General features: G+C 36.1%; 1 protein-coding gene across 5 annotated transcripts in view; it reads left to right on the top strand.

Moving 5' to 3' along the window:
* Positions 1 to 11,881, top strand: part of LOC120297249 (serpin B3-like) — a 52,270-nt gene extending 40,389 nt beyond the window's left edge. For 4 of the 5 annotated variants that reach the window (XM_039319681.1, XM_039319680.1, XM_039319679.1 and 1 more), the window contains 7 exons: positions 4,237 to 4,418; positions 5,682 to 5,732; positions 7,503 to 7,637; positions 8,132 to 8,246; positions 9,485 to 9,627; positions 9,885 to 10,040; positions 10,665 to 11,881. In XM_039319681.1, the coding sequence (XP_039175615.1) occupies positions 4,251 to 4,418; positions 5,682 to 5,732; positions 7,503 to 7,637; positions 8,132 to 8,246; positions 9,485 to 9,627; positions 9,885 to 10,040; positions 10,665 to 11,069 (1,173 nt within the window). In that variant the 5' untranslated portion in view covers positions 4,237 to 4,250 and the 3' untranslated portion in view covers positions 11,070 to 11,881. The remainder of the gene's footprint in view (positions 1 to 4,236; positions 4,419 to 5,681; positions 5,733 to 7,502; positions 7,638 to 8,131; positions 8,247 to 9,484; positions 9,628 to 9,884; positions 10,041 to 10,664) is intronic. The other variant, XM_039319683.1, reaches the window with a different exon arrangement.
* Positions 11,882 to 13,276: the final 1,395 nt, after the last annotated feature.

Below are 13,276 nucleotides of genomic sequence, written 5' to 3'. Positions count from 1 at the left end.
TGACATGATAACCAACGTTGCAATATTTGATGGAGAAGAAGAAGTGACCACCGAGAAGAAGTGGTCAACCTATTTTCCAAAGCATCAGAAGGCAATAATAGATGGAAACTAATCAAGCCTAAAACTAAGGACTTGTGAAAACACCTAACCAGTGAAAAGGCTTGCCTTCAGAAGTTGTGGATACTCCATCACTGGAGGCTTTTAAGTAGAGATTGGATATTCCAATGTCTGGAATGGTATAGGTCCCCTGGTTGAGCAGGCCTGGGCTTGGACTAAAGACCTCAAAGGTCTCTTCCAACTCTTTTTCTTTGAGAGAAGTGCTGCCAATCTCTCCCCCTCCCCTCATCCCTTCCTGGGCACGGAAGGAAGGAAGGAAGGAAGGAAGGAAGGAAGGAAGGAAGGAAGGAAGGAAGGAAGGAAGGAAGGAAGGAAGGGGGAAGGGAGGGAAACAGGAAGAAAGAAAGGGAAGGAAGGAAGGAGATGGGAATGAAAAGGAGGGAGGCAGGGAAGGAAAGGAGGGAAGAAGGAAGGAAGGAAGGAAAGAAAGAAAGAAAGAAAGAAAGAAAGAAAGAAAGAAAGAAAGAAAGAAAGAAAGAAAGAAAGGAGAGAAGAAAGGAAGGGAAGGGAAGGGAAGAGAAAGGAAGGAAGGAAGGAAGGAAGGAAGGAAGGAAGGAAGGAAGGAAGGAAGGAAGGAAGGAAGGAAGGAAGGAGATTGGAATAAGAGGGAGGGAAGGAGGGTCTGGAGAAAGTCCTGCCTTAGCACTTAGTTCATTGCAACTGGGAAAATGGAATTGCCAGCTTTGTAGTAATCCAGAATATTAAATTGTGACTTGAAGATAGTTGAAAATAATCTTGGTCTAGATAGGCTATCTTGTTTTTTAGTTTAGACAAAATGGGAAATTAAGCTAAAGTTTTCTTGCCTTATCTAAGATGGTTGTAAACTGATTGCATGATGTAAAAGTATTTAAATACTAAAATGAAAATGTTCCAACATTTCACTATGTGCACTGTTGACAGCATATTTCAGACCCATATCTGTTGGCATTTTAAAGTGTTTTTCAATACATTTCCTTTCTTGGTATTAATGAATATATATATATATATGTATTTCAATACATTTCCTTTCTTGATATTAATGAATATGTATGTGTGTATATATATATATATATATATATATATATATATATATATATATTTAGGTTTTTAGGTTTTGCTAACAAAGAATAAAGAGAGAATGGTATAGCTATTTCGGGTTCCTTTAACCCTCATCAGCCAAACTTACTCTTCTGAGATTCGAACCTGGGCTATCTGCATGTTAGGCAGATGTTATAACCTCTAAGCCACGGGTTCTCTCATTCAAGGTAAATATATATATATATATATATATATATATATATATATATATATATATATATATATATATATATAGTAATAAAGTTGGAAGGGACCTTGGAGGTCATCTAGTCCAACCCCCTGCTCAGGCAGGAAACCCTACACCATTTCGGACAAATGGCTGTCCAGTCTCTTCTTAAAAACTTCCAGTGTTGGAGCATTTACTGCTTCTGGAGGCAGCTGTTCCACTGATTAATTGTTCTCACTGTCAGGAAGTTTCTCCTTAGTTCTAGGTTGCTTCTCTCCTTGATTAGTTTCCACCCGTTGCTTCTTGTCCTGCCTTCAGGTGCTTTGGAAAATAGCTTAATTCCCTCTTCTTTATGGCAGCCCCTGAGATATTGGAATACTGCTATCATGTCCCCACTTGTCCTTCTCTTCGTTAAACTAGACATACCCAATTCTCGCAACCGTTCCTTATATGTTTTAGCCTCCAGTCCCCTAATCATCTTTGTTGCCCTTCTCTGTACTCTTTCTAGAGACTCAACATCTTTTTTACATCGTGGTGACCAAAACTGGATGCAGTATTCCAAGTGTGGCCTTACCAAGGCATTGAAGAGTGGTATTAATACTTCACGTGATCTTGATTCTATCCCTCTGTTAATGCAGCCTAGCACTGTGTTGGCCTTTTTGGCAGCTGCCGCACACTGCTGGCTCATATTTAAGTGATTGTCTACTAGGACTCCGAGGTCCCTCTCACAGTTACTACTGTTGAGCATGGTGCTCAATATATAAGGTCTTGAAGGTAATCCTCATAGTTTTATAAAGATTTGGTGGATTCAACCATTGCGTTCCTAAATTTCAAAATGTTCTGTTGGATAAAGTTGACAATAAACCAAATTGTTATGTGCTTGGGTCTTTAGCAAGGCAAGTGTGCATGCTGATTTTAGTATTTAAATACTAAAATGAAAATGTTCCAACATTTCACTATGTGCACTGTTGACAGCATATTTCAGACCCATATCTGTTGGCATTTTAACGTGTTTTTCAATACATTTCCTTTCTTGGTATTAATGAATATATATATATGTATTTCAATACATTTCCTTTCTTGACAATAAACCAAATTGTTATGTGCTTGGGTCTTTAGCAAGGCAAGTGTGCATGCTGATTTGCCCTTCCTTTATAATTCAGGATGTGGTCACAAAAGGAAGAGTTTCAAAAAGCCAAAACAAAATAATGCATTACTGTTTGGGAAGTTAGCTAACCTTCCCCAAGAAAAAGTTGCACAACTTACAAATAATATCCTGGATTATTCAACCAAAATTCATAGTGACATGAAAAATATAAAAAAAGAACTTTTGAAATCCTATTATTTCTACATCTGTGTGTGTGTGTGTGTGTGTGTGTGTGTGTGTGTGTGTGTGTAGGTCTTTGGTTATTCGGGTTTTCTCCCGCGTCAAATTGGAAGTGTCTTGGCAACGTTTCGATGAAGTCTCATTTGTCATCTTCAGGCTGGTGTTTTCGGCTTCGTGCTTCTAGGAGCAATGTGTGATCGTAGCTGTTTCTTCCTTTTAACTGCCAGTGGGGGTATGAACTGATTGGGTGAGAGCTTGGCTGTGTTCTGATTGGGTGGAGGTGTGTTTTGATTGGTTAGGAGCTTGGCTGTGCTCTGATTGAACAGGGGGTTGGCTGTGCTCTGATTGGTAGGGGTAGTGTTCTGTTTGGGTGGGGGCTTTGTTGTGCTCAGGTTAGTCTGAGTTCCAGGGGGATGTGAGATGGTGAGCTGCATTGCTATTGTTTGGCTTCGCGTTCGTGGTCGTGCCTCATCTTCATGGTGGGTGTCAGTTTGCTTCATGTATGGATTGGAGGGGTCTAAAGTGGCTAATGATGCCGCTGTGGTCTGGCTTCTGGTTTATGGTCGTGCCTCATCATCGGTGTGGGTTTGGGTTTGTTTTTGCGTGGATGTGTAGTGGTGACATCCTGTGTGGTTTTCGTGAGTGTGGTGACATCCACACACATACATATGTATGTATGTGTGTGTGTGTGTGTGTGTGTGTGTGTGTATATATATATATATATATATATATATATATATATATATATATATATATATAAAGTAAAAGATGAAGTAAGTGAGAAAATACATGGCATGATTGATTGATTGATTGATTGATTGACTGGCTTGACTTGACTTGAATGTTACTTGAGTATAAACTGCTCCAATGGGAAAAAATGGTGCGATTGCAGACCCATGAATTATGGAGCACTCAGCAATAGGTAATGTGATTCTTCCTAGAACTCACATTATAGTAAGACAAAAATTACATCTTCAATTTCACAGCAATCCTACAGTGAGCAGGATCAATTTTTTTTTTTAACAAAAATCCTTTTTAAACTTTTGGAAGAATAGTTGTACCATCAGCTATGATTTACTAATAAAATTTGCAAGAAATAAAGTATCTTTTGAAAGATAAAAAGGGTTTAAACAAGTGGTAGCTTGCTAGTTTAAACCTAATGACAAATTGTGATTGTGCAAAAGAGTGCTGAATGCTTCAGATGCAAATTGTGTTTAGAGCTGAATGCTTCAAATCTCTCCTTTATATCAATAACACCAAATACAAGAACCATGGTGTGTAACTTCAAGATTCATCCATATAACCTTATTTTACAACTAAGTGTGACAACAGATGAATATAATTCTCAATTGGCTGAGGTCACTCATTGTGCTAAGCCATACAAAAATTCTTTGAAATCACAGTTTTCTATTTCTGCAGTGAGAAAACAGCACTATTGGCTAATTAGTTTTTTTCTTTTCCTATTCAATCATTCAGCCAAGATTTAGTAGCTTTAAGAAATAATAAATTAAGTTATAAAAACCTTAACAATGATTTCAAATTTTTCTAGGTACTATTTCCACCATGGACAGCCTTGTTGAAGCAAACAACAGATTTTCTATGGACTTCTTTAAAAGCATGGAAGAAGAGCGATCCAATAGAATCACCTTTTTCTCTCCATTTAGTTTCGTAGAAGCTTTAGCTATGGTCCTATTTGGTGCTAGGGGTAACACTGCTCTTGAAATAGAAAAGGTAGGAATCATGATAATCAGGAAGTATTTTCTACTGATGACTTTCCCTTTGAGCATCTGAAGTTAAAATTCTGATCTGAATTATGTAGAATTGTTCCTTGGTCACGGCCACATCCCAACTGCATTTTCCAAGACTCCTTTTCATACAACAAATTCTTAAACTGTACTGTATATAGAGCCTGAGAAAGTCCATCCAGTAAAGTGTAAGAAAAGCTATGTATTTTTTTGCAATAGGAAAACCATTATTCGAGAATATAGTGCACTGTGGTGTAAGGTGATGCAATGCGTCTATGGAGATTCTCAGTTATCCAGGTCAGGGTTGTCCCAAAGGTGCTTTTTCAAAAGGCAACTGGAGCTTTTTTTCCCCCTCTTGAAGATGTTTTGCTTCTCATCCAAAAAGCTTCTTCAGTTCACGTCTTCAAGGAAAAACAATGTCCAGTTGCCTGCGGGTGATGCAATGTGGCATAAAAAGATATATTGTAAGCAAAAGAACAATCCAGCTAAAAAAAGTAACACAGAAGGACAGTTTTCAAAAGCTGTCATTGGAAAATTATTACTGCTTTCTTAATGGAGCAGAGATAGATACACATATTTAAGATTACTAGGGCAGAAAATAATAAGAGACAAGGTGTATAGACAGAAGCTGGAAAAGAGAGCTTGGTGTGCTACAAACCAATCTCTGTAATTTCTAAACTTGTCTGTTTTTCAGTCACAACAAAAGATGCTACAGCATCAGCAGTGCTAAAGTAACGTAAGAATATTTCCTGTATAGTAATTGTGGGATGACACCATCCTGTCCATCATGTCAGATAATAAATCTTCTTTAAGGATTAAAGAGAGCATACATGCTTTCCTAAATAAGAATCTGTCCAGAGAAGTTTGAGAGTTAGTAATAAAGAAATTGAGAAGTTCTTAAAGTGAAAGTGCATCCAGAACTCATAACTTTAATTGACAGACTGAAGTGTCATTTAAAAAAAAATCAGAAAAATAAAAATCATAATTCTTGTCCTCAGATGACTTGGACTGGACTCCACTCCCCAACCTCTAAATGCTAAATGATAAGTCAGATTAATTGGGGTGGTAGAGATTGTGACCCAAACATTTGGAAATATCATGTGGAAGAATGTTGGCCTATGTGTGGTATCTATTAGAACTCAATTACTCTTAAAAACAGTCCCTTTCAAGTTCATCTAGGAACTTCCAAGGAAACTGAATGATGATATGGTGACACAGATCACAACCTCCCATCTATTTTGTATTGCAGGTCCTTCATTTTGATAAAATCACAGGATCCAGGATGTCTACAAACGGGCTTGTAAGAGACTTTTCATTAAATTTCATTTTATCCCTAATTCTACACACACATACAAACACATATGTATACACACACATATATATATATATACAGTACAGTACATATGCACGCATGGGCGCGCGCACACACACACACACACACACACACACACTGGTAAAAATGAATGTTCTACCAAAGTTTCTTTTTTTGTTTCAAATGTTACCTATTCTAAAAAAAGATGCAAATTTGGATGATGGCAAAAGGGTATTAATAAATTTATCTGGACTGGGAAAAAACCAAGGGTAAAGTTTAAGATTTTGCAGGATGCCCGAGAAAGAGGTGGGCTTAAAGCACCCAATTTGAAATTATGATGCAGCCACCTTAACCTTGATAAGTGATTGGCTTAATTTAATAAATAAAGATGTTCTTTTTTTTGAAGGATGGGATTTACTATATGGTTGGCATCCATATTTGATTTTTAATAAGAAAGTTGATTGGGCTTTTAAATTACATATTTTAAGGAATGCTTTTCTTCGAGTTTGGAAGAAGTATTATTATAGGTTAAATTATAAAATACCTCTTTGGAGGATTCCTGGACATGTAATTGAGGGTGTTTCTAAGGGGATGAATTTTGATAAAATTTCGTATAAGGAGTTATTAATTTGGTCAGGTAAAGATTGGCAGTTAAAATCTTTAGACGTATTAAGACAAGAAAACATTTTATACTCATGGTTTCATTACGCACAAATTGTGGATAGGTGGACAGTACATAAGAAAGTTAGAATAACATTAGGAGATGAAAATCTGATTGTTCAGATTAAAGATCAGAATCATGCTCATATTAAAAGAATCTATGATGAGTTAATAAAATTGGATTCGGAAACAGAGTTAGTAAAAGATTATATGATTAAATGGGCTCAAAATATCCAGGAACCGATCTTATTGGATCAATGGGAGAATATTTGGATTAGAAATGTTAAATTTACACAGGCCCAAAATTTGAGGGAAAATTTTTACAAAATGTTTTATAGGTGGCATTTGGATCCCAAAAACTTGTCTTGTATGTATCCTAACTTACAGCCCCAAATGTTGGAGGTGTGGTAGTACTGATGCAACTTACTTTCATGTTTGGTGGACCTGTAAGAAGGTTAAAGCTTTTTGGATAATGATTTGGTGGAACATTCAAAAGATTTTTAAAAAGAAGATAAAGTTTACTTCTCAATTATTTTTATTGGGTTTTTTTATGGAGTTAGATGTTAATGAAACTATTTTAATGTTGAATCTAATAATTGCAGCAAGCTTACTTGTAGGTTTATATTGGAAGCAGGATTCGCTGCCTACTTTAGAAGAATGGGTACTTAAGGTTTCTACTTTAGCGGAAATGGCAAAGATTTCTGCTTATTTAAAGGACCATACACAAGAAAAATTTATTATAGTGTGGAGAAGGTGGATAGATTATATTCAGAATAAATATGGAACTTTAAAGTTCCATTTATTTTATGATTAATTTTTCTTGATGTAATAATTATTATATATAGAATTTTATAATATTTGATTTATAGTTGATTAGTTTATATTATTATTTTTAAAGTTTAGAGGGAGTTAAGGGTTAAGTATGAATTTGTTTATTATATAATTTTTTTGTTTTAAAAGTTATAGCTTGTGTTTGTTTTGTTTACAATAACCCTGTATTTTGCTCTGGGAAGCGGGGGGGGGGGAAGGGCGGGAGGGGATGGGTGGGATTAAATAGGTCAGATATATAGAAATATTACCGTCCTTTGATTCTTGAAGGCTCAGTGTGACAAACCTGGTGGACTTCACAACCAGTTCAAGGAACTCCTATCAGCCATTAACCAACCTGCTAAAAACTATACATTGAGCATAGCCAACCGGCTGTATGGATCGGACATTTATGAATTTCTCCAGGTGAGCAAGAATCTCCCCATCCCTTTCACTCTATGTGGAATTCTGACCTATTAAGGGCGCAAGTAAGATTTATTTCTCCATCCTTAGAAGTAGGCACAGATAGTCAAAGTAGATGGGTGGAGTAACTGAACAAAATCTTGCTTTCCTTTCCTTTCCCATGAAAATTTACATATTTACATTATTAAATAGTTAAAATAGTGGGTAGTCAAAAGAGGAATCACATTAACAATGATGTTTTCTTTGAGCTACATACAACTGCCATCTATGCAATTTTTCTAAACAACAATATAGTTTCTCTGAGATGGTTTCCAACTTCCCAGCATACCCTACTGATTCTGATCTTAATTAATTTTGGGGGGGTCAGTCAAAGTTGGTTAGGTACTGCCATCCAATCTGGTAAATATCCAGTACCAACTACAATTGCTGACTGGGTGTATAGGATGATGGTGATAAGGGAATTAACATATTGATATGTTCTCTTTCAATCTGTGCAGCAATTCACAGAGTGCACTAAAGAGCTTTATCATGCAGAATTAGAAAGAGTTGATTTTGTGAATGTTGAGGAAACTAGAAAGAAAATTAATTCCTGGGTTGAAAGCCAAACAAATGGTAAGAATGCATTGGTTAATCTTCATTTTTTTCCTTTTTTTTTCTTTTTCTTTTTATTAAGTATACATTTAAAAACAGGTTGAACACAGTGTGACTTTTCTGGCTGTTATTTTGCCATACATACTATACCATATACCATATATCTTCCTAGTCATTGATCTATTGTACCATTTACATATTGCATTTTATACTATTTACATATTTATATATTTACTTACATATTTACGTCTATTTATAACATAACTTCCATTTCCATTCTTATTTCATATTCTGATCTCTATCTTACGCTCACTTTGAGGTTGGAAATCTACCCTTTCTCTCTTCTAAACGAGCTTTCTTTGTTCTGACTTTTTCTCGAGTCTAACCAATAGTACATCTTATCCCAAACTTCGTAATATTCTGTTTCATCCTTATCTTTAATTTCTAAGGATAATCTATCCCTCTCTGCACATCTCAAAAATTTTCTAATTAGTTCACTCTCCAGCGGGGAATTTCCGTTTTTCCAATTCTGGGCATACACCAATCTTGCTGCTGTTATGATATGCAACACTAGATATGTCTCTCCTTTGTTAAACTTCCCATCTATCATTCCCAGTAAAATCTTCATTTTCGTTGCCATTGGTCAGTTAGGAAGGCTCACTGGATTTCCCACAGTGAATGGCAGAAAAGCAGAATATTTAGTCCTTGAATATTGCATCATGAAGATTGCATATGATCATGTAGTTGCTCCATGCCTCTACAACATGTACGTTTCTCAAAGTCAAGATGTCATTTCTGAATTTGTGTGTGGTTCTTATTTTTTAAAAAAGATATTTTAGCCAGTGCTACCCCACATGCTCATTTGCATAGCCAAGAAAAATCAATTAATATTCCTGATGTAATGCAGAAACACACAAACAAACAAACAAAAAATCTGATTCTCTGGAGAAGCGCAAAACCTGGAGTTTTTCCTGATCCACTGTGTATCCAAAGTTGTATTTTTCTGCTTCCACGCGGTCAGAAATGTCACTGATTCTATAATTTTAGGATGAAGGTTTTGTACCCATCATGTATGAAGGTAGAAAAGATTTCAGCTTGTTTTAGTCTTTCATTCATTCTTTATTTCCTTTAATGGGTTTGGATTATATTGGTATTTTAATTTTTTTTTCAGTATTCTTACTCAGAAAAATGCATTGTGGAAAGAAGTGTATTGCTGACATCTTCCACTAACATTTTTAATGTTTTTACTTTTTGAAAAGGTAAAATCAAGGAACTGTTTGCTCCTCACTCGATTGGCAAAAACACTGCAATGATCTTGGTAAATGCTATATATTTCAAAGGAAAGTGGAAGTGTCAGTTTAACTCCAAGGAGACACATGAAGCAGACTTTTGGACTAGTAAGGTATATAGTATCTGAAGAACCCAAGAGAATGGAAATATATCAATTGCTGCACAATTGAATTAAACAGCTAAAAATAACCACTTTATTGAACACCATGGAAACATAAAATCCTTGCTTATACAATGAGCTTCTTCCTGCACCAATAGGGTCTGAAAATGGAAATCTTACATTATAGCTGGCGATTACAGTCAACATTTTATGTTATGATTTCTCATATTGTTATTGCATTATGGTAAGCATTGCTTTATGTGTTATAGGAGCAGAGCAAAAAAGTGCAAATGATGGCTCAAACGGGCAGATTTAACTATGCTAAAATAACAAACCCACCGATGGAAGTGCTTGAGTTTCCCTATGATAAGGGAATCCTAAGCATGTACATATTTCTACCAGACAAGAATGGGACTACACAAGAGGTAATTTGAATTCTGAAATCATTTAGAAAGAGATGTCTTTTGAATATTTTTAATGCTAAGAAAAGCCTTTGATCATATATTCTTAAGAGGCTCTCAAATGTTAATTACGATTTTTCCCTATTTTTCTCATATTTTGAATGGAGTTTAAGAAAAAAAAATGTTTTTTTTTAAAAAAACCACTCTGTGACAAATTCCAAACAGATGTAGGCAATTCTTGGCCTCCCAAACTTCAGTAAGAAAGAAAGCAACTAGGGCAGGGATTCTTCAATTTCGGAGTTTGGCTTGCTCCTATAGATGTTCAACCCTGGTTTTGAAGCAGATTTTCCATCCCTGGGCAATGCAATAAAGATTCCAGAGCTAAGATATTCATTTTAGCCTTGATATGGGTATGTACTGCTAAGTGTCTTTAACCTCCCTTCTTTCCCTTCATTAAAACTATCCTGAAAATTTTTTTTTAAAGAAAGTAATATTTTTTGCAGATATATTTGCTATTTATTTATTCTGAAAATGTTTATTCTGAAGGAATAATGCTGCAATAGGAAGCAACAAGAAATCATACTTTGGTCTTTCTCGATCCCTTTTTCCCAATAAATTTTTCACTCATGTCTCCCTTTTAACTGACAGATTGTGAAGCAACTCAGTTATGAAAAATTTCAGGAATGGACCAGTTCAACAAGCATGCAGGTCACAAAGATTACGATTTTTCTGCCAAAATTCAAGGTGGAAGAAGAATATGCGCTCATTCCAACTTTAAAAAAGATGGGAATTAAGGATGTGTTTATTGCACACAAAGCTGATTTATCTGGCATATCTGAGAGTCCGGACCTGGTCGTATCTGAGTTCCGTCATAAAGCCTGTATTGAAGTGAACGAAGAAGGTACCGAAGCAGCTGCTGCTACTGATGTAGTTACAGTTCCTACAAGTGCACAAACTATTCCTAAGTTTAATGTGAATCGCCCCATATTGTTTATTATAAAACATAATTCCACCAAGTGTATTCTTTTTGCTGGCAAATTTTTTTCACCATAAATAACAGGTGCTGCTACATTAAAAAATATATTTCCATCTGTTGTAAGTGACCAAGACTTCTGCATTCCAAATTCCATTCTCAACTTGGCTAACAAATTATTTCCTCTCTTAAGAAAGAGCAAATTGTGAGATACAGTTTTTATTTGCCTGCTGAGGTAAAAATCCCCTTTACATTGACATGTGTGTAGAATCCAAAGAATACAAATCTGAATGTTCCTTGTGACACAGAGCCCTTAACTATAGGGAGCTTGACATACAGGAAGCAAAGGAAACGGGGACAAGGGAGTTAGTGACTCCTAAAACCAACTCCCACAAATTAAGCCTCAAGCAGAGAACCTTGGAACCTCTTTGAGTTTGATAATGTATACTTTAAAAAAAAATAGAAATATCCCATATAAATTTTGAAATCTCATAAAGCAGGCCTGGATCTCATCAATGTCCCAATAATTAATTAGCTAATATTAATATGTGTACAATAGATCTGTGATGGAAGAAATGTGAGATATACATTCTGTTCAATAAAAACAGAAGAAACCAATGGTTTCAATTGAAGAGTGCAGTAAAACCCGCTAATAACCTTGTTGTTGCTTCTGAATGTATTAGCTTCAGTGGATGACTTGCTTAAGGCATTTTCCGATTTCTGATTATGAAATTTAAACTTGAGTACACAGTAAGCTGCTTTGTCTTCCATTCATAACTAAAAATCGAGTTAGTTTTATTCTGATTCTGCTCTCTGTCTAAGCTAAATATATTTTGTGATCTCTTGAGTGTAAAACTACAATAATATCTGAATAAACATATACAGTACATGACATAGTCTCAGGTTTACTGTTATTCATATTTATTTCTGCACTTTCAAAACTCTTCTAAAGAAACAATCCTTGTCCTCAATCTAGGTCTTGCCTATTTGGCCTGTTATCCTCCCCACTTCCCCTTGGACTTTCACTGTAGGCTCTAACATCCACAATTTGACCAGAACAGTAGTAGATGGAGGACAATAAACCAAAGAACTTCCAGACATTGCTGAATCATAATTCCTAGTCTCCTTTGCATTGGCTGTACAGGTAGTCCTTGACTTATGACTACAGCTGGGACTGGAATTTCAATGCAGTTGTAAAGCATCAGGTTCTGTGACCATATTGCTTGGTGACCGCAATTTTGGCATGTATGGTTGCTGTTGTAAGATGCATGGGTCATTAAGTGGGAAGCAGAGGGAGTCCCACATAAGGAGCATGGGGTTCCCGCAGCAGGTGGGGGAGGCCCAGCATAGACCATGTATGAGTTGTGGGAATGCTGCAGGAAGACCAGGGAAAGAATACTCAGTGACTCGGGCTTCTTGGCTCACCACAGCTTTGGGACTATTCTTACCCTGAACACAAAAGAAGCGTGTATGTATGAGCACATTCACAAAATGAATGGTGACATTCTCCCGGGGTTACCCCTTTGTTGTCTAGAAATGGAGTTTAAAATTTAGAAGCTAGAACCTGTGGAGAACTGTGGATAGTTTGATATGCTTGAAAAAGATCTCTCTGGCTTTGAGAAGGGGAACGTCGGTCCCACTTAATGTCTGAAGCAAAATCTCAGTCCTGTCGCTCAAAAAGTGTATATACCATCAGAGTCAGATATACTAAACTGAGGTAATTGAGTAAAGAGAAGTGTAGATGATCTGGTGATGTAGAAGCAGTTCATTAAAAAAACATAGTGAATATATTTATAAAATGCTTCCAACAATTCCTCAAAGAAATACTCTCTTCCTATAATTAGATATCAGTTGAAACTGCAGAAATATAACTGGTGCAGCATGGACAGGAAATGGGTGTTGTGGTCAGTCATATCACTCTTGTAACCTGTTTATTGGCTCACCATTAATTTCCTTCCTCAATTCTAAATGTTCCTATAGAATCATAAGAGTCACAACTCTCCCTTAATGTCTCTTTCACTCATATATGTATCTTCCGGAATAGCTCTGAAATAAGTCCCAGAAAAGGCACTGTTTCTTTAAGCCAGCCAGTAAAGAAGGAATGCCTGGTTAGCATTTAAAGCACTGTTGGCTGATTCAGATCTGAATTGAATGTATATTTCCACGCCTCACCATATTTTTCCACAACCATGATCCTGTGGGGTGGCATGAAGTAAGAGGTAATGACTAACACATATAATGATTTTAAAAGTTTGGTTTTTATAGATTTCCGACGGTTTTGATATTG

The sequence above is a fragment of the Crotalus tigris genome, unplaced genomic scaffold, assembly GCF_016545835.1.
Source record: "Crotalus tigris isolate CLP2741 ecotype Arizona unplaced genomic scaffold, ASM1654583v1 scf7180000023608.1681014, whole genome shotgun sequence".
NCBI lineage: Eukaryota > Metazoa > Chordata > Lepidosauria > Squamata > Viperidae > Crotalus > Crotalus tigris.
This window is presented reverse-complemented; position numbering and strand designations above follow the sequence as displayed.